Here is a 24,883-nt window from a genome sequence, read left to right as displayed (position 1 = left end):
GGTAATGGCACAAATTTTGATTATCAGTTAGTAACTTGCTGTTTAATCTTCTGTATGAACTTGTAGATGAGAAAAAATCACAATAAATAAGAAAACCTAGTGTAATCAATTAACATAAAAATTCACTATTATGGTGCAATAAACATGTGTTAGGTGAAAACATTTTAATCTGGTTTTTTGGATGGGCAGGACGCAGCGACTGTTGTGGGATATCCCCTGGAGGTGACACCATTTCAGTGACTAAGGGAGTGCGATCGCGAATAGAGATTTGGTCTACTCCATGGGACTTTCAAATTTTGCGAGACTGAATAAATATCTGCCCTTCCTCGGATCAGCATTGCTACTTTTTTCCTACTTTTCTCTGCTTGAAATGGTTGAGCCTCGATGTTATTACTAAATTATTTATTTTGATAAGTAGCTTGAGGGAATTAGCTTGAATTCGAATCAATGATCCCTAACAGCTAGAGGCATAGCGATAGAGATGATTACAATTAAAGAGATATTCTACTTAAATTTTTCTGAAAAATATTATCTTGGAAACTATAAATCGACCATTGTTAATTCATTAACTAGAATATTAGGAATTTCAATATCCTTGGTTTGATCAGAATAATCTGTTTTTTTTTTTTTTTTACCAGCAATTTATCCTCTTTTTCTCATCTGTATTTAAAGATTCTTTATTCATATTTCTAATAATGTGAATGCTATATTGCAAATGTAATCCGTATATTTAAATCTGTAGTTCGCTTTAGGGAAACAGCGAAGAAATATGTAACTCATATAAAATTGTTCATTGTAGTTTTATGCAGGGTGAACATTGTATTTTTACTATCCAACCTTAAAATTAGTTATGTCATTCGGGGGAGCTTATTCATATTCCAGCTGAAAGTACTGAAATGTAACAGCTTCTAGAGCCACACACTAGTCAAAAGGTACAACACTAGTCAAAAGCTTGATTAACTCTTTATCTCGATGAAAATAGACTCTCTGTTGATAATCTTTGTTGGATTGCTCGCTTTCATTCCTTCGAAAACCTTTACAAGTGGGTTGTTCACAAAATGATTACACCTCTTGGTTATGTTAATTTTACGTCTCTTGAAATCCCATTTTCCTGCAAACTTTTTCAGTTGCAAGATACCTAATTGGCTGTTTAATCTTACTAGTAGTCTTCTTGTCTTGATCTGAGCTGCAATTCTCTACACTGTCACGTACCAGATGAGATTAGAGAGCCGAAACATCTTGAATCTCTTGCTCTGAGCGACTATTCTCTACACGGTCACATCCCAATTGAGCTAGGCCAGCTGAAATATCTTGAATATATTTTACTTTTTAGCAACTCATTGTCCTGTCCCATTCCTGCATCTCTCGAAAACTTACTATATATCCTTAAGGGTGTTGTGTCTTTTTAGTAATCAACCGCATGGAACTCTTCCAAATAGTCTTGGGCTTCTTCCAAATCTAGTGTCCTTGTACAAAACCTTAGGAGGCATTGTTTCTGAAGTGAAACTTGATACTCTCTCAAAATTGAAGTTTCGGAATGTGTCTTTGAACTCTTTCATCTTCAATTTCAGCTCGAATTGGTTTCCACCCTTTTATACGTGAAGCCAAACTCCCAAACCAATCTGGAGCGGCATCAGAATTTCTTGAACACGAAAGAACACGAAATGTCTAAATGGTTAAGAGAAGTTTGTGTTCTTAGCCATGCTGGAAACTTGGTCCCATCTTGCAGGAACTCGTTGCAATATAATCTCATCTCGTACTGTACGTGTCGGTGCATATATATTCAAAAGTCGAACATTTTTTATTTCTAAAACAAAGAACATGTGAACAATGCTAAATTTTCTTATTATTTATTTCATATTAGTTGTCAATTTTTAATTTTTTAAAGAAATATACAATTAATGTACTTAAAATAATTTAAAAAATTGACAATTAATATGAAACACGGAGAGTAATATTTTTACACAAATTTCAAAAAAAAAAAAAATTAGACATTAAACTTTCAAATGAAATCAGTTTTTAACATGATTGGTACAATGATTTCTATTAAAAGGCCATAATAGCCCATCAACATGATTGGTACATTTTACCCAAAAAAAAAAAAAAAAAAAAAAAAAAAAACATAACATGATTGGTACAATGATTCACTATAAAATTTTTACAAATATAAAAATTCATTTTAAATTATAATAGAGATTAATATTTCATTATTAAATCTTAAAACAAACTTTTTTTTTTTTTTCCTGAATACAATTTAAAGCATGTGTGTACAGTATATATAGATTTTTAATGGGTATACTATTATTATTTATTTAAGGTTTGCGAGTATTTAACACCATGTAGTATGCATATAACTCATATAATTTTTTATAGGTTTTGAAAATCTCTTAACATTTATTGTAGGGGCAAATAAGGACATCTCATCAATTGGACGTTAATAGGGTGATAAAAATACTAAAATGACTTTCTTACAATTTTAAAAAATATATTTAAGTTAACGTAAAATTACTATTATATACTTTATTTTTGAGATTTATATACAAAAGGGAAGGCCGTTTTGGGAATCAATAAAGGGTAATTTTGATATTTTTAAATTTAATCAGTTATGCGTTAGGCACATGTTTTTTTAACGGTGTATTTTTAACGGTAACTGTGATAACCTTGATTTTTAAAATTTAATTTATATTTATTTTATGATTTTTATGTTGTCAAGATTGTGTATTTATTTAAATTGGAGATTTGTCCAATTGAGATTTGAGATTTAATGGGTTAATTTGATTATATATGATTTATATATATATATATATATATATATATATATATTTGCTTCAGATGACAGGTGGTGCCGAAGAGAGCAAGAGAAATGGGATTTGTATTTGGTTTTTGCTGCATAGGTGGTGCCGAAGAGAGCAAGAGAAATGGGATTTGTATTTGGTTTTTGCTGCATATTATATATATTTATATATATATATATATATGTAATGTTTTATTGTGCTGAGCGGGGTAGTGGAAAGAGAAGATGGATTAGAAGGTGGGCTGGCCGAAAGAAAAGAAAAAGGTGGAAAAAGAGGAAAGGAAAAAGTAGTGTGGTGGGGCCCACAAAAGGATTTCCTTGGCCACAATTCTTGGTTCATTCACGTGGCTTGTTTTTCTTTTGTTGACTGATGGAGTGGTTGGATGATATACATTAAATAAAATGAGAAATGGGTCTGAGTTGATGTTCTACAAATATATATATTGTCCGTTGAAGTATTTGTTTGGTTCTGATTCCTTTCACGTGAGTTCTGATGGAGTGAAGAATTTGTATTGAAAAGTAATGATAAAATTTGGCAGACCACTTTTTGATTTGGATTTTTATTTTATTTTATTTTATTTTCGTGGCCTTATTTTGTGGTGAGTTTTTGTGGGAGGAGTCGGTGCATTTGCCTATTTAATGTGCGTTGTGTGCCACTAAGTCATTTGAAAGACAGAGAGAGTGAACCGAGAAAAAAAAGAGTGGAGACATAGAGTTTGAGCCGACAGTGAGTGAGTCGAGAGTTTCAGAAGGCGCAAGGAAAGTTTAGAGACTTGGTGATTTAGTGAAAAATTAAAATTTTTCAATGTAGGGTTTTCTATACCTTGAATGACGTGGGGAGATTTTGATTAAATGTTTTATGAAATGTTTTGATTAAATGTATATTAATTTTGTTTATACTCACCTGTATATGATTATTTTGTGAAGTTGTTTTGTTAAACCTCCGTGAAATTCTTGTTATGGTTTTTCTTACTGGGACTTTTGTCCCACCACCCTCCAGTTTCAGGTACCGAAGATGGATGGGGATCGCTAGATTCGAGTTTAGGCTGAAGAGTTAACATTGCGAGTTTTGTTTTTATTATTTGGAGAATTTTTTGTATTTTTGAGGAATCTGACGTTGTATAAAAGAGAGTATTTTTTTTATGATCCTGGGTATATTTTGATATATTTAAATTTGTATAAAATCGAGAATTTTATTAGAATTTCTAGGGCGTGACAGTAACAATCGAAAAATCATTCTTTACAACATTTTTAAATTTTTAAGGAGTTGTATACCCAAAGTTAAAAAAAAAAAAAAAAAAACAAAAAACTGTTATTTGTTCAAAAAGTAAACCTAGAGTTATTTTGGATACTTAGTCCTTTATTTGATTATAACTAAAAAATCAAGTGAACAATAGATTAATAATTATTGTTTAAATTGATTATTTTTGGAGTTTGGACAAATTTCACCCCCTTTCAACTACTTCATTGCACACTTTAAAACTACAGAATTTTATAATGTATTTTTAAGTTTACTACATAATTTTGGCAACAAAAAAAAAAAAAAAAAAAAAAAAAAACGAAGAAGTGGAAGACTTGAAAATGAGAGTGGAAGAGTAAACGCCAAGACTTTCTGTCCAAGAACTTTTTTTTTTTTGGGGTAAGTTAAAATTTATTAAATAGAACAAAAAGGAACAAAAGGGAGGGCCAGGCCCCAACAGAAGCCCAAAGGCAATGAAAAAACCCAGCCAAGCTGAGCTGAGAACTAGCACCAAAAAGGGTAGCGATGATTGCGCTCGGAAGATTCCAAGTCGCAGCAATCGACCTTGGCTTGTCCGTGATGCGCGCGCATGGCTCGCGTTAGTCTTGAATGAAAGTCTCTTCCTCCTCTATCAGACAACAGTTTATCTTCACCAGTCTAGATGCCCTTCTGAACTTGTTCAGTACTTTTCTTCATTTTTGATCACATACATGATCATGAATAATTTCATTGCAATTGCTGTGCTACTCTTGTTTTGGTTTCTAGTAGCAGCCACTTCCATCTTTAGCTCAACTGATGGACAACCAGCAGCTGGTGTTGTTTGCAGTGAAAAGGAAAAAAGAGCACTTCTAAGCTTCAAACAAGGTCTCACGACTGCAAACAGGCTATCCTCATGGTCTGTACATCAAGACTGCTGTCAATGGGCTGGAGTCCACTGCGACAATGTAACAGGCAGAGTCATTGAGCTCCGCCTCAGTGCACATGATTCTTACAGGTTGGGTGGCAAGATTACTACCCCATTGCTCAAATTAGAATTTCTAAGATACTTGGACTTGAGCTGGAATGACTTTCATGGCACGAGTATTCCAAGTTTCTTAGGTTCTATGAGAAGTTTAAGGTCTCTGAACCTCTCGAACGCAGGATTTGTAGGGGCGATTCCTCATCAGCTTGGAAATCTCTCAAGCCTTCGATATCTTAATCTTGGTCTAAATACACTTTATGTTGATAATCTTAGTTGGATTGCTCGCTTTTATTCCTTGGAATACCTTGACATGAGTAGCGTTGATCTTCACAAGGTAACTGATTGGCTTGAAGTGGTGAGCATGCTTCCTTCCCTTTCACAACTTCATCTCTCCAATTGCCTACTTGACAAAATGATTACACCTCTTGGTTTTGTTAATTTTACGTCTCTTCAAGTCCTTGATTTTTCTTTCAACCTTTTCGATTCCAAGATACCTAATTGGCTGTTTAATCTCAGTACTAGTCTTCTTTCTCTTGGTCTGTCGTACAATTCTCTACATGGTCACATACCAGATGAGATTGGCCAGCTGAAACATCTTGAATATCTTCGCCTTTCTGGGAACTCATTTTCTGGTCCCATTCTTGTGGCTATTTGATCTTTCTAATAATCAACTGCATGGCACTCCTCCAAAGAGTCTCTGGCTTCATACAAATCTAGAGATCTTATCCATTGAAGATAATACGTTAGAAGGCACTGTTTCTGAAGTGAATTTTGCTACTCTCTCAAAATTGAAGGCTCTGGGAATGTCTTCAAACTCTTTCATCTTCAATTTCAGCTCCAACTGGTTTCCTCCTTTTCGACTTGAGTATCTTTCAATGAGTTCCTGCAAGTTGGGTCCAAAGTTTCCAGCATGGTTACGAACACAAACTTCTCTTAAGCAATTAGACATTTCGCTTTCGGGAATTTCTGATGCAGCTCCAGATTGGTTTTGGAGTTTGGCTGCACATATGGAAGTGATCAATCTCTCAAACAACTGGATCAATGATGACGTAACAACCGTCTTGCTAAACTCGAGGGTCATTAAAATGAGTTCCAACTGCTTCAAGGGCCAGTTGCCACGTCTATCTCCAAATGTTGAAGTGTTGAACATGGAAAACAACACTCTTTCCGGACCTATTCCCTCTTTTCTGTGCCAGAGGTTGAATAGAAACAATAACTTACAGCTTCTGGACATGTCAAATAACCTTCTATCAGGTGAACTTTCTAATTGCTGGATGTATTGGCAATCATTAACCCATTTAAACTTGGGGAGCAATAAGCTGTCTGGTAAAATTCCTACTTCAATGGGTCATTTAACTAATCTCAAATCATTGCACTTGCATGATAATAGCTTCTTCGGAGAGATACCTGTGTCGTTGCAAAACTGCAAACTATTGAGGCTCATTGATTTAGGTGTAAATGAAATTTCAGGAGTCATACCAAGCTGGATGGGAGATGTCACAACTCTAATGGCTCTTCGCTTGAAATCCAATAAAATGACCGGCAATATTCCTCCACAAATATGTCAACTTTATTCTATTATAGTTCTGGACCTTGCCAACAATAGCCTGTCAGGAACTATTGCAAATTGTTTGAATTATTTCAGTGCGATGACTGCGATAGATACTTCAGATTCTGATTATTCTGAAGCTTTAGATTATATGTATAACTATGACTATTACATCAATGGCTACTACGTCAAAAGCTTCTACATTGAGGCAATGCGGTTGGTCACAAAAGGGAGGGACTCAGAGTACAGAGGCATTCTTAAACTTGTTAGAAGCATAGACCTTTCAAGTAATAGCCTGTCTGGGCCAATCCCTCCTCAGCTATCAAGTCTTCATGCATTGCGTTTTCTGAACTTGTCTTATAATCACTTGATGGGAAAGATACCAGAGAAAATTGGGGGAATGACAATGTTGGAATCCCTTGATCTTTCGGAAAATTATTTGTCAGATGAAATTCCTCAGAGCATGTCTAATTTGACATTTCTTTGTTACTTGAATTTGTCATACAACTACTTTTCTGGAATAATCCCTTCAAGCACCCAACTTCAAACCTTTGGTGAAGCTAGCTTCATCGGCAATGCTGAACTTTGTGGAGCTCCTCCTCTTAAAGAATTGCACAACACAGAGAGAATCTCAAGGTGAAGTCCCTGTGGGCGAAGATAAAGAAGAGTCTGAAATGTTTTGGTTTTATATAGGGATGGGACCTGGATTCGCTGCTGGCTTTTGGGGAGTTTGTAGTGTTCTTTTCTTTAAGAGGACTTGGAGGCATGCTTATTTTCAGTTTCTTGATGACATGAAAGACCGGATCTACACGGCCACACTGCTACAAGTAAACTGGTTTTGCAAGAAGTTTAAGAGACCAGGTGATGTCAAGTGAAAGTCGTCAATCAATTTTTGAAGGTATGGTTCCAAAGTTCCTTGAAAGGTTGTTTGGTTGAAGTGTCTACTTTGTTCTTCTTGCTGTAGTTCTACAATAAATTGTACACTGTGGTTTTTATTACAGTTACACAAATTAGTACTTCTAAATCCAGTTGTACATGCATTTAAATCATTATGTTTTAATGAAAGTGTCTTTATTTGTTAAGGAAATCAATTAAAATCCACGTTAGAGCTATATTGTTTAGAGAATATATGTAATGGAGATAATTTTCTTCTTCCCATACATTAGTGTGGATAATTTCGAAACAGGAACTAGGAAAATAAATCCACTCACCTAGAAGCTATGTAAAGCAGAAGTTGGAGGGGAACCCTATTTGTGACTCGAGGCTCATAAGCTTTTGTGAATTTGTCCTTCAAAAACAGTTTTTTTCACTATATCAATTGAATGTGGCTCACATTTATTGCATTCAAATGGATTTGGCAGTGCACTTAATGAAAATCATTTTGTCTCACATTCACACTTAATGTTATGACTTGTGAAGTATGAATTTTGTGTTGGTTTTGGGTGTGAACCACACTCTTTTTTTTTTTTTTTTTAATCTCCTTATTTTGAATTTCAAAATGAAATTCTGTCTATCTTCTCCGTACATGTAGGCTAAAAGTGGAACCACGTAAATCCTTATCTCCTATTGTGTGTGCGCCTATTTATATTTATATTTATATTATTATTATTATTATTATTTATCTTGTTCTCATAAACCCCATTCGATCCTTTCGCAGCATAAATCTTTTGCGCTTGTTTATATCAAAATAGCAAGAGCTCTGCATTTCTAAACTGTGCCTAAACACCCTAATATATTTGGCTTCCCCTGCTCCCTTATGCAGTTGGTCTCACATTTTATGGTTTAGAAATCGTATTCTTAAGCACAACTTCATTTATTGGCTAGCTTTCAGAATAGACTTTTAATACACTTGATATAACTCAATTTCTTACCTTCACATCCCCAATACTTGTTTCCTTTGCACCTGTCACCCTTGAGTCCATTAATCATCTCTTCTTCAACTGCCCATATACCTCTTTCATTTAGGCTCCGTTTGTTTGGATGTAAAATATTTTTTTTATTTTTTGATGTTTGGTTGTCGTAAAATATTTACAAATAAAAAAAATATTAAAATTTAACAAAAATAATTTATCTAAAAATTTTCGGCAAGTTATTTTACATGTCTCGCCCGATGGACTCGACTTTAACTTTGACGTAGACTTTTGCCAAATACCGACAAAGTAAAAATAAAAAAATATTTTACCTGAAAAAAAAAAAAAATTCAAAAAAGAATATTTTAAGTCGAAACAAATGGAGCTCACTTTCAACACTTTGCTGGCTTTCATCTCTCTCGTAACTCTTGGCCTGGCATCATTGTTCACTGGAATTCTTCCAAGAAATCTGCGAAGTTTTTGATCCATAAGTTAATCCTCAATACCACTGTTTTTACTCTACCAGGTTGGAGAGAAATGCTAGAGCTTTCATAGGGAAAGTTTCTCCTCCTCAAACTCTAATTACAGCTATCAAGTATCTTAACAATTTGGATGAATTCTGGAACTTTCAAAACCTTCAGACTTAGGTGGTTGCACATTCCCTTATTAACAATTTGCGAATAAGTGTTTCCCCCTTGTTAGGCTATAGATTGTTTCTTTTGCTTCCAAGCTTTAAGCTTTGGACTCTTTCTATGTTGCTCAGCTCGCTGTAGGGATGTTTGTTTGTACAGTTTTCTCTCCTTCTATACAACTTACTACCAATTACTGAAAAAAAAAAGGGTGTGTCTGAGGCAAAGGTGAGGACAGTGCCATAAAAAGGCGTTGGAAGTAAAATTTACCACAACATGAAAAATAATCTACTTCATTACAGTATATGTAGATCAAATAAGTCAGAAAGGCATATGGGCACAGTGGGGCAAAGCACATCTAATTAGGGGAAGGAATTTCTGAGAAATAAACGTACCTCGGCAAAAAATCATGGAATTGGAAGAAGCTGTTATTACTCCATCAACAAGTTGGATCTATCTTTGAAGATGCAAGAAATTCGTTCCCCTCTTTCTCTCTCTAGAATTCTTACACCCCAACTCCAAAAGATCCCCCTCCTCCTTATTCCTTATCCTACTTATAGATATTTTCAAGATATTTACAAGATATTTACAAGATATTGACTGATTGCTGGATCTGGGCCTATTCCTCCATAAGTCCTGGTCACCTTTGATGGGCTTACTCGCGTTCGGCCCATATGGCAGTGTCTTTATATGGGCCGACCCAGCTGTACGGACTGAATGTAGTGTTTGCAAGTCGGATCCGGCCCATGTCGTCCGGGGCCTCCTCAACTGCCCCCATAATTGCCCCTTATTTAATAAGGGGTAATTATTGATGGCGTCTCATCATGATGTTGACGGCTCGAGATAACCACGTGGGGGAACGGACGGTCAGATCCAGAATCAATGTTCCGGGGCTCGAGAAATTTCTCGCCTTCCCAACGCTTCGGCCCTCGGGCCCCCTCGCCTTTATAATGCTCTAGAACACCACTTCACGTCCTTTTACCGTCTCCATCATCAGTCAAGTCTCTCTCTTTCTAGAACAGTGCTAAGCTTTTTCTGGTGAAATCCTTCAAGAGTCATTCTTCCAGCGATCTTGCAGTCCTCCGAGGTTAGTTTCGTTCTTTTTTACTTTCGGCAGGCTTCCATTTACCCCCTTTTAGATTCTTCAAGCACTTCCACCATGGTTGTAGATCTGGATGTTCTTCGTATGAGACTTAGACTTCCTGACAACATCGAAGTTAGGGTTTGCCCTCAGGACGTTAACATTATGACCGGCGCCGGCCTCCTGCCCGGCGAAGTCTTATTCACGAACCTTCAATTGAATGTTGTTAGGTTCCCTCTGCACCCTTTCTTTAGTTATGTCTTCAATAGATTGGGGATATCCCCTCTGCAGGTCAACCCCAACTTCTTTAGAATCATATCTGTTATGCTCTTGTTGATGCGTGACAGAAATCTTGACCTTGATCTCATAGACCTTCTTCTGTGCTATAAGGTCAGTAAGATCCGTACTAACGAACCCTTCTACCACCTCTACCCGTTCGAGAAGATGTCCATATGTACGGACACAATAAAATCTGAGAAGGGTTGGAGGGATAGCATCGTGGGCATTAGTGGGGCTTGGTCTTCGCCGGCTGCAGAGGGTTACCCAATCCCGAGCGCCTTTGGTGTCTGTTCTGTCTCCTCCTATAAGAAATTCAAATCTCATAAACATGATTGCCCCTGCGAAACATGCGTTCCTCGTTTTTGCACTTTCTTATGCCGTTCCTTAGGAATACCTTGTGATGACTTGAGCTATAGTGTTTGCAGGGATAGGAGTAACTACTTGAAGAAATACGTTCTGAACGATATTCCTTCCTGCTCAGATCTCCTCACTTCAGACAACCTCTTAGCGCTCTCATCACTCGGCTACAACATGAGCAGACTTCAAATCCCTTCTTTTGGCAGGAAGAAAAATACTCCCCCAGCCACTCCTGCTGCTGGGGCGACCTCCTCTCCAGCGTCAGCCTCTTCCTCGGCCACCATCTCTGACACTGTCCCGAGCACAGTGGCTATTAACCCTGTTGCCAGCGCCCCTGCTGCCAACCAGAGCGCGTCTCCCCAAGCTACCATAGCTCCTGCTGCTGCGGGGGGCGGTCGGGACAAGGAACGAGGCAAAAGGCCTCATCCTGACAGTGAAGTCGATCCTGAGGAGGAGCCTCTCATTAGAAGGACCCGGGTCTCCGGGGCGGGTGCTCTCTTGCACCGAGCGATCAGAGCTCCTGCTCCCTCTGGGCCTGCTGCAGCTGGTGGCTCCGCTTCTGCTTCAGGCCCCCCTTCTATCCCCACCTTACCGCCATGGGCCCCTCGGTACACCCGAACGGATGGGACGTTCGTGAAACCGAACGAGACCATGCTGAAGGATGGCCAGACCGCTATGGCCTACTACAGGAGCATGTGGACTCCGAAGGACCTTGAGGCGGCAAAGGGCCTTTCCCAGAAGGATGTGTTCAGCCGCTTTCCCCAATCTGCTATGGAGGTGACTTTTATTTTCCAACTCATGAATTCTCTCATATTATTTGGTCTTGCCTTCGCCCGACCTGACTATTGGCTTAACCGTTTTTAATGTGCACCTATGCAAACATTGTTCGGAATGATGGCCATGCAGAAGCAGGTGGAGATGGGGAACGCCAGGGCCCGTAAGTTTTCTGACAGCCTGGAGGTGGCTAATAAAGAAAACGACCTCCTCGCCATGAAGAATACCGAGGTACTGGCTCGGCTTGACAAAACCGAACAAGAGAGAGATGTCCTGAAGAAGGAGAATGATTCCCTTCAGGATGAGAAGGACGCCCTCCAGCTTGAAAAGAGCGTCTGGCAGACTGAGCGTGAATCAATTAGAGAAGAAAAAGCAGAACTCCAACGCCTTCTGGCTGACGAACAGTCTGCTCGGATGACTTTCGAGAAAAGAGCTCTGGACGAGCGTACCGCTCTGATCGATGCGATCAGCAGAGTGGGTGGTGGGATGCTGGCTCTTCACGCTCGGTTCTCAAGGGTCGGTGCTCTTAGGTATGCTTAAGGATTCCGGGAAGGTTTCGCCGACCGGGTTCCGGATGAGGGACAGACCAGCTCCACTCCGGATGAGGTAGACAAGGATCTGGGGATCGAACCTCTGGGGGTCTATGTCGACCCGGAACCCACCGAAGCGGAGCGCATATTCGATGAGTGCCAGGACATTGCTTCCTCAAGGATCATCACAGCTCCTCCTACCGCTCTGCCACTGACCGCTCCTCAATCGTCAACCGTGGTTCCTTCCATAGCCACTGCTGACGCTGAGCCCTAGCCGAACGATTCAGTCATTCACCTTGATTCCCCACCTCGTGAAGGTGAGACGGCTGATGGGGCCGAGGAGGCGAGTCGGCACGACCAGGATGCTGTTGGTACTGAGGCGTCTAGCTAGGGCTCCTTTGGATTCTTCCATTCCATATCTTTTTGTAATGATGGACATCTCTCTTTTGTAAACTCAATGCTCAATATTAATGAAACGACAGAACTCTTTTTCCCTATGTGTTGTGCTCTTTTCAACTTATTTTCAATACATACATATCTTTTCTCTCTTTTTCTTTTATATTAGCTTTGCCGTGTGTTTGTTTATGGCAAGTGCCTGGCGCTCGGCTAGAATGCCACTTGCCACTTGGCTTTAAGTTTTTAGCAAGTGTCTGGCGTTCGGCTTATAGTGCCAGCTGCCACTTATCTTGCTTAAGTGCCTGGCGCTCGGCTAGAATGCCACTTGCCACTTGGCTTTAAGTTTTTAGCAAGTGTCTGGCGTTCGGCTTATAGTGCCAGCTGCCACTTATCTTGCTTAAGTGCCTGGCGCTCGGCTAGAATGCCACTTGCCACTTGGCTTTAAGTTTTTAGCAAGTGTCTGGCGTTCGGCTTATAGTGTCAGCTGCCACTTATCTTGCTTAAGTGTCTGGCGCTCGGCTAGAATGTCACTTGCCACTTGGCTTTAAGTTTTTAGCAAGTGTCTGGCGTTCGGCTTATAGTGCCAGCTGCCACTTATCTTGCTTAAGTGCCTGGCGCTCGGCTAGAATGCCACTTGCCACTTGGCTTTAAATTTTTATAGTAGACCGTTGGAAAAGAAAGTTATTTTTTGTAAATTTCAGTAACTTGCTCATTCATACGTATTTGATTGACAACAAACAACATCCAATTAAAGCCGGAACTTAGCTTTTATTGGTAGTACCTCTTCAGAGACGTGGCGTTCCAGGGCTTGCTGACCAACCTTCCCGCCATGGTTTCCAACGTATATGCCCCCTTGCCAATGACTTCTGCAATTCTGTATGGGCCTTCCCAGGGTGGCATCATTTTTTTGACCATCCCCACCTTTCTTTTCAGAACCAGATCGCCAGGGGCAAAATCCCTATGTTTTACTCTCTTGTTGTGACTATTCGCCAACACTTGCTGATACGATGCTAACCTTATAGCCGTTGCGTCCCTCCTTTCGTCTATCATATCGAGGTTCAATCTTAACATCTTGTCGTTCTGATCTCGACTCCATGCTAAGCTTCTGATAGTGGGGACTAAATGCTCAACCGGTATAACTGCCTCGGTACCATACGCCATTGCGAACGGGCTCTCCCCAGTCGGCCGCCTTGGGGTGGTTCTGTAAGCCCATAGAACGTTCGGGAGTTCATCCAACCACTTCCCCTTATGATCTTCCAGCTTCTTCTTAATGCAGGCGAAAATGGTTCTGTTTGTGATTTCTGCTTGTCCGTTAGCCTGAGGATGACTTACTGCAGCCAACTTCTGGTTGATTCCATACTCCTCCAGCAGCTTTCTTACTTGCCTGCTGTCGAGGTTTGTGCCATTGTCCATGACTATTGATCTGGGAACACCGAAACGGCAGATAATATTGTTCCAAATAAATCGTCTCACATGAGTCTGAGTCACGCTAGGATATGGTTCTGCTTCCACCCATTTACTGAAGTAATCTGTGGCCAGTAACACATACTTGTTCTGAGCTCTTGCAGTTGGCAGAGGACCGACCACATCCATCCCCCATTGCGCGAAAGTCCATGGCGAGGCCATTACGTGCAATTCCTCAGGTGGTTGGTGGATCAATGGTCCATATCGTTGGCATTTATCGCACCTTCGAGAGAACTCCTCCGCATCTCTTGACATGTTTGGCCAGAAATACCCTTGTGTCATTGCTTTATGCGCTAACGATCGCCCCCCAGAATGATTGCCACACACACCCTCATGAATAGCTCGCAATACCTGCTGCGACTCCGCGGGGGTGACACATTTCAAGTATGGGCCAGAGTAGGACCTTCTGTACAGCTGGTTACGCACGATGGCGTACTTTGCAGCATTCTTTTTGAGTCTCCTAGCTTCATCCCTTTGCATAGACAAAACGCCATCTCGAATATAGGTAATGATGGGGTCAATCCAACTCGGTTCATACGGTATGACGTTGACTTGCCAAGGGTCAGAGTCCAACGGTTCTTCGAAAATAGATGGCTGGGTCACTATTCCCACTGGAATCACCCTCGCCAATGTTTCACCACAACTCGAAGCACTACATGCTAACCGGTCTGCATCTGCATTCTGTTCCCTCGGCAGCTGTATGAATTCAATCTTTGCAAAGTCCTTGGCTTTATGCAGAATGGCAGAACGATATGCCCCCATCGTGTCATCCTTGGTCGCGTATTCACCATTTACCTGCCGAACAATCAGCTGCGAGTCACTATACACTGTCAAACTTTTGATCTGTAGCTCTCTGGCCAACTTTAATCCATTTAGCAACGCCTCGTATTCCGCTTCATTATTGGTGGCTCGGAACTCAAGTCTGAGTGCTTGGCTCAAGGAAGTACCCTCTGGGGTTTGCAGTTTGATCCCAATTCCAGCCCCCATCTGGTTAGAGGAGCCATCCACAAAAAGTTTCCAAGAGCCGCATCTAAGGTCTTCTTCCGTATCTTCGGCGTCACATTCTAGCAGGAAATCGGCCACCGCTTGCCCTTTAACAGCTGTTCTCGGCTCATACGTTATGTCAAATGAACTCAACTCTATGGCCCACTTTGTCATTCTGCCCGAGAGCTCTGGCTTGTGCATAAGCGTTCTGATTGGGAAAGTCGTTAGAACAGCTATGGGGTGGGATTCGAAATAATGCCTCAACTTTCTTTTTGCATTTACAAGTGCAAGTACCACCCGTTCGGCCTTTGAGTATCTTTTTTCTGCCTCCGTCAGTGTTTTGCTTACATAAAATACCGGGCATTGCACCCCTTCCTTGCAACGAATCAGAACGGCACTCGTCGCGACACCAGATACTCCAAGATATAGAAATAACTTTTCTTCCGGATCTGGGGCTGACAGGACTGGTGGATTCTGCATATATTCCTTCAAATGAGTCAATGCTTGTCGTTGCTCATCCCCCCAGACCTGCCTTCCATGGCTCCGAATCGTGTCAAAGAATGGTTTGCAGTGATCTGACAATTTTGAAATAAATCGACTTAATGCAGCTATTCGTCCTGTGAGGGCTTGCACCTCTCTGATCGTCTTTGGCTCGGCATTCTTAATCAAAGCCTCTACTTGAGCGGGGCTAACTTCGATGCCTCTGCGGTTGACCACGTGTCCCAGAAACTGTCCGGAACTCACACCGAACGAGCACTTGGTTGGATTGAGCCTCATCCCATATCGCTTTAGTACATCAAATACATCTTGCAGATGCTTCAGATGATCATCCTTCTTTCTACTCTTTACCACCATATCATCAATATAGGCTTCCACAATCTTACCCATTTGATTCTTAAAAACTTTTCTAACAAGTCTTTGATAAGTTGCTCCCGCATTCTTTAGTCCGAAAGGCATAACTTTGTAGCAGTATGTTCCTCGCTCGGTGACAAAAGAAGTTTTTTCTTCATCTGCGGGGTCCATAGGAATCTGATTATAACCTGAATAAGCGTCCAAAAAGGTTAAACGCTCATACCCAGTGGTGACATCCACCATTTGATCAATCTTAGGCAGCGGGAAGCTGTCCTTCGGACAGGCTTTGTTCAAATTGGTGAAATCAATGCATACTCGCCATTTCCCATTCTTCTTCTGCACAACAACGACGTTGGACAACCAATCAGGGTAGTGCACCTCTCTGATAAATCCCGCATCAAGCAGCCTATCGACTTCTTCCGCTATGATCTGATTACGTTCTGGAGCAAATCTTCGCTGCTTCTGTTTCACTGGTTTGAAATTGGGATTGACATTCAGGGAATGACAGGATACGGAGGGACTAATTCCAGGCATGTCTAGGTGACTCCATGCAAATACGTCAGCATTGTGGGACAAGAAATCCACTAGCTCTTGCTGCTATTCTCTGGTCAGTCTTATACCTACTCTGGTAGTTCGTTCTGGCCTGGACTGATCGATCTGCACATCCAGAAGGGGCTCCTCGGTCAAGTCGACTGACTCCTCCACCCTATTCTGCTCGAGCGGAGGTTCCTGTAATTGCTATCTGGGGCTTGCCGAACGGACGGGCACCTTTCCTTTCCCAGCATGCTTTAGTGTGACGGAATAACACTCTTTGGCTGCAACCTGATCCCCCCGAATGTCTATCACTTTATCTCCATCGGGTCCGAGGCACCTCATGACCTGATGCAGAGTTGAGGGTACACCTTAGACTCTGTGAATCCATCCTCTTCCCATCAGGAGATTATACGAGGGGTGAATTTCCACAACCACAAAAGTTTCCATAAGAGCTCGTTCTGCAGCTTGAACTTCCACTTCCACCATCCCGACGGGCTCCACCCTCTTCCCATCGAACCCTAACAAGGGATTTCCAGTGGGCTTGAGCCTCTCTGGTTTAATCTCGAGCCTGTCAAATGTGTCCCTCGGCATGACATTCGCACTGCTCCCAGGATCGATCAGAACTCTGCGCACCAAGCAATCTGCCACTGTCAAACTGACTACCAACGGGTCGTCATGAGGCAGTTGAACACGCTGCAGGTCTGTCCAGTCGAACTTTATCTGCATCGACGGGCTCTGCTGGTGTAGAGTATTCACACTGCCGACCCTTTTCTTCATCTGCGCCTGCCGCAGGCGCACCCGGAGCAGCTCATCTGACTCTTCACTAGGCTCGGGTCGACCATGGATAGCATTGATTATGCGAACTGGTTGTGAATTGTGGGAGCTTTGTTTATGACTCCTTTTTATTTGTTCCACCGGTCGATTCTGCTCCATCGCCGAACCTTGAACATAACTCGCGAACTCCCCTCTAGCTATCAACATCTCCACTTGCCTCCTCAGGTTCCTGCATTCGTTAGTCTGATGACCGAAATCAGAATGAAAAGCACAATGTTTAGTTTGATCCCTCTGTTCGAGGGGTTGCCTAATTGGCAGTGGTGGATGAAACTTATCTTTGTTCTCCTGATACAGCCTCGCCAGAGTGACCTTCAGCGGAGTAATCAGCTCTTCCTCCCTGGACCTTTTTTCTGCCTTCCAAGAGGTCTGACGTTGCGGCTGAGCCTGCTTCTGCCTGATCTTTGCCTTGGACTTTTCCTCGGTCGACACAAGCGACGTTGTCCGAGCATTAGCTGCCTCCTCTTCTTCTAGGCGCACAAAGCCATCGGCTCTTTCATTGAGTTCATCCATAGTAGTCGGCGTGTTCACTACCAGACTGGTGTGAAACGGATTTCCGCGTGTCATGGCTAACTTGAAGGCTTGAACTGCTGTAGAAGGGTGGCATTCGATCACCATACTCTTAGTGAGATTAAACCTGGTAAGAAAGGCCTGGAGACGTTCATCCTTGTGCTGCCTCATCGTGAATAGGCTCGAGATGTCCTTCGGCGGGCGCTTGTTCCCATAGTACTGGCTTATGAACCGATCGCACAGGTTTCTGAAACTACCAATGGAGCTCCTAGGCAAGTTTTTGAACCAGCTGAGCGCCGGTCCGGCTAGGCTTGTAGGGAAACATTTGCACATTAAAGAGTCGTTTTCCGTATTCAGGGCCATTTTCAACTGGATATGATACACATGATCGATCGGATCGGTCGTTCCGTCGAACAGAATAAAGACTGGCATAGCAAACTTCCTTGGATGCGGGGCATTCAAGATCTCGTCGGTGAATGGTGAATCCACCGTCCGAGCTGCGGATCGGAGAGCTTCATTCTCTCTCTGGAGTCCAGCGGTAGCTCTGTGAGTTACGGTTCTGCCCTCCGAACCGTGATGAGTGATAGTAACCATGGAGGGCCGGTAAGACGGATCGAACGACCGTTCCTCTATGAACTCTCTTTGCCAAGGCGACGCTACTCGACGGCGATCAACCTCCATCACTTCCTCTCGGTCGAACCTTTCCCGATGCGGATCAACGTGAGTCGATCCTTCGTGATCTTCAACTCGACGAACATTTGGCGGCAAATTGTCCATCATCCTTTCATCACGGTGGTGAGCTGACTGATTGTTCTCGTCCTGTTCGCCTTGATGCGCGATATTAGATTGAACACCTCCTTCTCCGACCGGAAGTGGATGCGAAACCGCAGGTATTTGCCGATGTTGCATTCCAGCTTTCAATTCTGCATTCTCTTTTTTGAGAGCTTCAATCAAGTTCATCAACTCCTCAAGCTTTGTTTGCTGGACAGCCTCCATCGGATTGGAGCTTTCACCTATCATTATTCCCGAACGGAGTAAAGGCATTAATCTCAAGTTCGCGAGTAGATCCAAGCTTCGTGAGTAGGAATTTTTAGATCTGGCTTCTAATTCTCCGAATTATGCTCACTGTTTACGAGATTTGAATTGTCTGAACTCTAAATCCGTCAGATCCTGCCACAATCGAACAACTCGTTGTTGCGTAGATCTGAAGTCACTCCTGCCAAAGCTTCAAGAATTGTAATTCCTCCAGAGTAGGTCACAATCGCTCAGATCTGGATCCAAATCCCAAAGATCGAGTCTCGATCAACCGAATTGGTTTGAATCCACTCGATATTCCTCATTGATCAACCAAACTTCCATGCGTTTCCCACAGACGGCGCCAATTGAAGATGCAAGAAATTCGTTCCCCTCTTTCTCTCCCTAGAATTCTTACACCCCAACTCCAAAAGATCCCCCTCCTCCTTATTCCTTATCCTACTTATAGATATTTTCAAGATATTTACAAGATATTTACAAGATATTGACTGATTGCTGGATCTGGGCCTATTCCTCCATAAGTCCTGGTCACCTTTGATGGGCTTACTCGCGTTCGGCCCATATGGCAGTGTCTTTATATGGGCCGACCCAGCTGTACGGACTGAATGTAGTGTTTGCAAGTCGGATCCGGCCCATGTCGTCCGGGGCCTCCTCAATCTTCCACTGTATGTGCCCTATGGAGAGAGAGAGCGCAATACTCGAAGTTTCAGAGGCTCTTCATCTACCCAATCAAAGGTTTTTTTACAGAGCATTTGCGATCTCATCAGAGGATGCAATTAGGGTTATCCATGTCTGGGATCTTCCTGATTCGTGCACCAGATTCGTCTTGATCAACCAACCTTGCATAGAAACACCGAAGCAAGCGTTGCAATCTCCTCCGTTACCAGAAAATATAGCCGTTGTCGACTCTGAGAAGGTTGTATGAAGATGGGTTGGGCTACTTGTCTTTCGTCGGCTTTTGTTTGGGTTTTCTGACTCGCCTCTCCAACACTGTTTGGTGGTCCGGTCCATTTTTCATTTGTACCTGTTCATTATTCCTTTTTTTTTTTTTTTTTTTTTTTTCCTAATACAATTATCTGAAAGAAAAAAAAATTCTCAGTAGAAGCAGGAGTCCTAAATTACAAATTGTTCTATTTTAAAATTTTATTTTTCATTTTGGTTGATAAAATATTTACTAACACATTAACAATTTTTGTTTAAGACCAAAAAGCCCTCCAAACTCTTCTACCAAAATACCAAATTATCTTTCTTAAATCAAATAATTTTTTCAATTAAAAATTTTAGAAAAATCCACTCAAACATAACTGATTTTAAGTTATTTCAAATATGCCCTCCATGCTAGTGAATATTCAATTAATTAACAATTTAATTGAACTGTTATCATAAGGATCTGTGGTGATGGCCATTTCTGTACTGTTAGAGATTTGACAGATGGAAGTGTTTAATTGTGAGACGGGTAAGGAATTGATCCTCAGTGAAATGATGGCTCGGGAAGGTCATCATTGATCTGAAATAAAGTATTATTATACTGAGAATTGAATCAATTCGTTCATTTTGGTGTTTGAAGCTATTTTTTTTTTTTTTTTTCCGAATGATCAAATGATTTTATTTATTTAATTTTGTTTCGAGATATAAGTTAAAGCAAACTCACTTACAACATGCTTTAATGAGATTCCAACTCTCAAGCTTTTCTTTAAGGCGGAAAGATCATACATTCTTCCAAATTTTTTGATCACAACATGAAGGATATTTTAGACCAGATCAATGGTTCTCAATTTATATGTAATTATTTTGTTCAATTCAATCAAAATAAAATATAAACTTTAAAAATAGACTAGTTTGTCATTTAAGACTCTAATTTTACTTATGTGTATTTTTTATTTTTCCTTTTTCTCCTCCAAAAACACCCAGAATATGCATTTAAATAAAGCAGACATTTTTTTTATGCAACTGTCACACTTTTTCTGGATATATCTTCTTCTTTTTTTTTAATTTTTTAAACACTTTTTCTGGATGTATTAACAACGGAAAATGATGAAACATATTTTTCTACACAGTTTAGACATAAACCCTTTGGTTCCTAAGTATTGGCAAAAGATTCATAATAAAAACAAACTCTTTCTAATTTAGGGGAAGAGATTCATTATAAAAGTCGACATAAAATAGTCAAACATTGTTTGCTTATAAACAATTCAATTTCTAAAATAGTAGTATATGGTTCAAAACGCCTGGTTCCATCCCGCGCGAATTCCCCTCCATCACTTGTATGTTGGAGGCGTTATTTGTAGCGACCGGCAAATATTGGGTGGTCCTGAAAAAGAGGTTAAAGAGTCCCGTGTTGCAGCAATGTTGGAAACTGTTTCCAACAGTATGCATTGGCGGTATTTGCTACGGGATTGACCAGTGCAATGTATATGACCACTTTTGAGCTAATTTTTTCAGTTGGTCAGCTTACAAATATCTAATTATATCTACTAAAGACATGTAAGTACCAATTTGTACGTAAAATCGATGTTGTGAGACTAAAGACATGTAAGTACCAATTTGTACGTAAAATCGATGTTGTGAGACTAAGAAGAGTTTCAACAAGTGACATGAGATATCAAAACAAAAGAAAATGGGACAGTGAGAGCTACAATTAATAATGGTGCTGATTATGAAGGTGGTTGTGGTGTAATCGATGGGTTGGAAAATTTTAAAAGGTAAAATAACGTGAGATCGAGCATGTTGGCTAGAAATGAAGTACATATATGGGCCGGTGGCGTAAAAATAATGTACTGGTTGTGATTGGGCATGCCATCAATTTCTTGGTTGCAGAGATCGAATTTGGTCTTCTGCTGTTGCAGGGTCATGTTCATGTCAGATTAAAAAGGAACATGAAGTCACAAAAAGTAAAAAAAATGAGAGAGAGAGAGAGAGAGAACAGGAATTCACAAATGGTAAGAGAGGGTGAGGAAAATAATTGGAGTAAGTTAGAGAGTTAAATATAATGCGTGTGTTAGCTTAAGTGTGCAATGCATTATGTATGACGCTCCTAACAAAGTAAAAAGCCTATTGTGTTGGATAAAAGTGCATGTGGTTTGCATGACGTTCCTAACAACGTGTGTTTTTCATACATGATTGCAGTCAGGTGCACTTTATTATGACGATGGCTTGATGGTTATAAATAAGATGCCAATGGCATGCCTCCTATGTAACAAGTTTATATCTTGAGGGTATTTTCTTCGTATCATTATGAAGTATATCAAACGCTTCAAATAATTACAAGGTTAATTTTGTAATCTAATTGCACGTAACGAAAATATTGATAGGTCGGTAGAAATTTACGACTTTTGTCAACCCTCAACCCTCGGGAGGTCAGAGTATTTTTTTTTAGCAAGTGTGCAATGTATGACATTCCTAACAATTGTGTTAGATAGAAGTGCCTAAAAGTGTGGTGTGCCTAAGGTTCAAATTTGTTTGAAAGAGAGATTGATGGGCTTTTCATGTGTTAAAATTTGATTAGAAGTCCCTGGTTATGACTTAACAGCTAGTTGAGCTCTTCTTCTACGAATTTGCAATGCCAGTGAGTGCGCTAAAAATGCATACCTCCAATTAAAAGTATTAAACAAAACTGCACGCCAAAATCAAAGAATTTGAACCCCATGAAGATGAATATTAAAACTCTATGATTGGTTCAGAATTGTAAGAATAACTTATTGTTCATACAAAGCATAAAATGGTTTGAAATTTCTTTCACAGTTTACTGTTCTTTTAACTTTTTTTGAAAACAGAATCTAAAACGACATAATTTTATAATGTCTTTTTAAGTTTACTAAATAATTTTGAAAAACAGAACTGAAAATTATTTTAGGCCACACGAATAGCCATTTTACTTGGTGCTCTGTTCAGACATTTGCGAGAATTTTGATGGGGATGCTAATACAGTCACAAAATGATCAAATGCTCTACCAAAGAGATAAAGCCTCTTATCTGAACCAATGCAGAATACACAGTGGACCACACTTTTTTAATGTAGCAAATTTGAATTTTTGTAGCAAAGTGACAAATCAAAGCCTATGTAAATTAGTATCACATCTCCCTTTCTTTCCCATGAATAACACAAAAACCCATTGGCCCATGAAAACCACATATTTTTATTTTTTTATTATTATTTTTTCCCCCATATTTGGTGTGGAACAGTTATAAGCACAAATAAAAGAACTACGAGATTGGCCTAATTGTAACGACCCTTACCCTAACCAAACACAATATTGTTTGATTTTGACTCTTCCAGACCAGATACTTCTGAGGGATCACTCATCCTGATACTACTCCAGGTTAAGCAGGCTTAACTCTGGAGTTCTGGTGGATTCACGGCTTTAAAACGCTTGTATAATAGAAGGGTGTTGAATTTACATATAACACTTGTCCTTTCCACACCTAGGCGATGTGGGATTGTGCACCTGTAGCTCGCCCAGTGTAGTAGTCTACTGATGCCACCTGCACACGCTCACGCACAATCGTCCACAAGGTCGCCACAATCACTCCCTTTGGGGTCCAACGTCACCCGGGCAATGTAGGATTGTGCACATGTAACTCGCCTAGTGTGGTAGCCTATTGGTGCCACCGCTTACACACATCCGCCCACAAAGTCACCATAATCACCCCCTTTAGGGCCCAACGTTCTTGTTATCCACACTTCCGATTGAGTTAGGCTTTGATACTATTTGTAACAACCCTCACCCTAGCCAGACACAATATTGTTCACTTTTGACTCTCCCGGACGAGACACTTTCCAAGGGTCAACCATCCTGGTACTTCTCTAAGTTAAACATGCTTTACTCTAAAGTTTTGGTGAGTTCACGGTTTTCATTACTTTAAAACATGTTATGTTATAGAAGGGTGTTGAATTTACATATAGCACTTACTTTTCCACACCTAGACGATGTGGACTCGTGCCACCTGTACACTCTCTCACACACTCGCCCACAAGGTCGCCACACTAGCCATCATACTCTGTTTCCTTGCCTGCCCTTCATAACCAGAAGAAGAGAATGGTCCCACCATAGTATGATTATGCTTGTACATCAAGTTTAAAAAGATAACACAAGTTCAATTGGATGATTTTTATCAATATTACTTCATTCTGGTCCTTTAAATGCTCATTTTTCTTCCTAAGCTGAAACCTAGTGGCTAGTAATATCAAAGTTTCCTGCATCATATTTGAAATGGCAAAATGCACTCTATATGACAATAGATCATTAACCAGTAACTTTTAGTCTTCTTCTCCGTAAATGAATGCAAAAACTTAACTTCCACAATATTACATAATTTTGAGACTTAGAAATATTAGTGTGAAACAAGATCTTATGGTTGAGCAAAGCCTATGGCTACAGAAAAATAAAAAAAAAAGACTTGAGCACCCAATTCAATAACCATCCACATCCAGATTGTTCTTCTTACATTCTTATGGAAATTATAGTGGTTTACTGTTGAGTTTGGTTATCGGTAATTCTTTCATTCACCGGTTCTTTATTATCCGTTACATAACGAACCCAAGTTAAAGTGAAAACCCCACTCTCTTATGCTGATTTTAGGATTATTTTAAATTTGTAACTTATTTCAATATTTATTAAAATTTCATTACATAAGTATGCTTCTCACTAAATAAGTGGTATTTAAAATATTCATCCATTGCTGAAAGTTGTGAAACAGACATAGGTTGGTAAAACCTATCAAAACTAAAAATAAAAAATAATTAAATAATTAACATGATAGAATGGTAAAAATACAATAGATGATTTTTATTATATATAAACACCCCAACACCGTGAAATAAAAAAATAAAAAAGAAACAACGCAAATATATACATATATTAGTTTAATATTCAATATATTAGTTTAAAAAGATACTAATTGGCTTTTCATGATATTTTAGGCTAAAATTTTCTCATGGCGGCTCAATATAATTTGAGGCCTTAGGCGAACAATATAAAACCAGCTTATATTAACTTTTCATGATTCTTGTTTGAAAATTATTTTAGACTAAGATTTTCTCATGACATCACGGCGGCTCAATATAATTTGAAGCCTTAGGCGAACAATATAAAAGTGGCTTTTAATATTCAATATATTAGCTTTTCATGATTCTTGGTTTTTCATGATTCTTGTTTGAAAATTATTTTAGACTAAGATTTTCTCATGACGTTAGGGACGACTCAACTCAATATAGTTTGAGGCCTTGGACGAAT

At 40.1% G+C, this 24,883-nt stretch overlaps 2 protein-coding genes across 2 annotated transcripts; both read left to right on the top strand.

The window, feature by feature from the left end:
• The first annotated feature begins 4,507 nt into the window (after window positions 1–4,507).
• On the top strand, window positions 4,508–6,126 carry LOC132281955 (receptor-like protein EIX1). The gene has a single exon (XM_059783601.1). It carries the CDS (start codon window positions 4,508–4,510, stop codon window positions 5,648–5,650), a length of 1,143 nt encoding a protein of 380 aa, XP_059639584.1. The 3' UTR covers window positions 5,651–6,126.
• On the top strand, window positions 5,799–7,184 carry LOC132281954 (receptor-like protein EIX2). The gene has a single exon (XM_059783600.1). The coding sequence runs from the start codon at window positions 5,799–5,801 to the stop codon at window positions 7,182–7,184; it is 1,386 nt and encodes a 461-aa protein (XP_059639583.1).
• The last annotated feature ends 17,699 nt before the right edge of the window (window positions 7,185–24,883 follow it).

The sequence above is a fragment of the Cornus florida genome, unplaced genomic scaffold, assembly GCF_030987335.1.
Source record: "Cornus florida cultivar Cherokee Brave unplaced genomic scaffold, ASM3098733v1 CherokeeBrave_3.0.0_Hap2_Chr11, whole genome shotgun sequence".
In the NCBI taxonomy this organism is placed as follows: Eukaryota; Viridiplantae; Streptophyta; class Magnoliopsida; order Cornales; family Cornaceae; genus Cornus; species Cornus florida.
The sequence above is the reverse complement of the archived record's forward strand: the minus strand, read 5'-3'. Positions and strand labels throughout refer to the sequence as shown.

What these genes read in the sequence shown, in the direction of transcription:
- LOC132281955 (XM_059783601.1), top strand. Translation starts at nt 4,508, where the DNA reads ATGAAAAAACCCAGCCAAGCTGAGCTGAGAACTAGCACCAAAAAGGGT.
- LOC132281954 (XM_059783600.1), top strand. Translation starts at nt 5,799, where the DNA reads ATGTCTTCAAACTCTTTCATCTTCAATTTCAGCTCCAACTGGTTTCCT.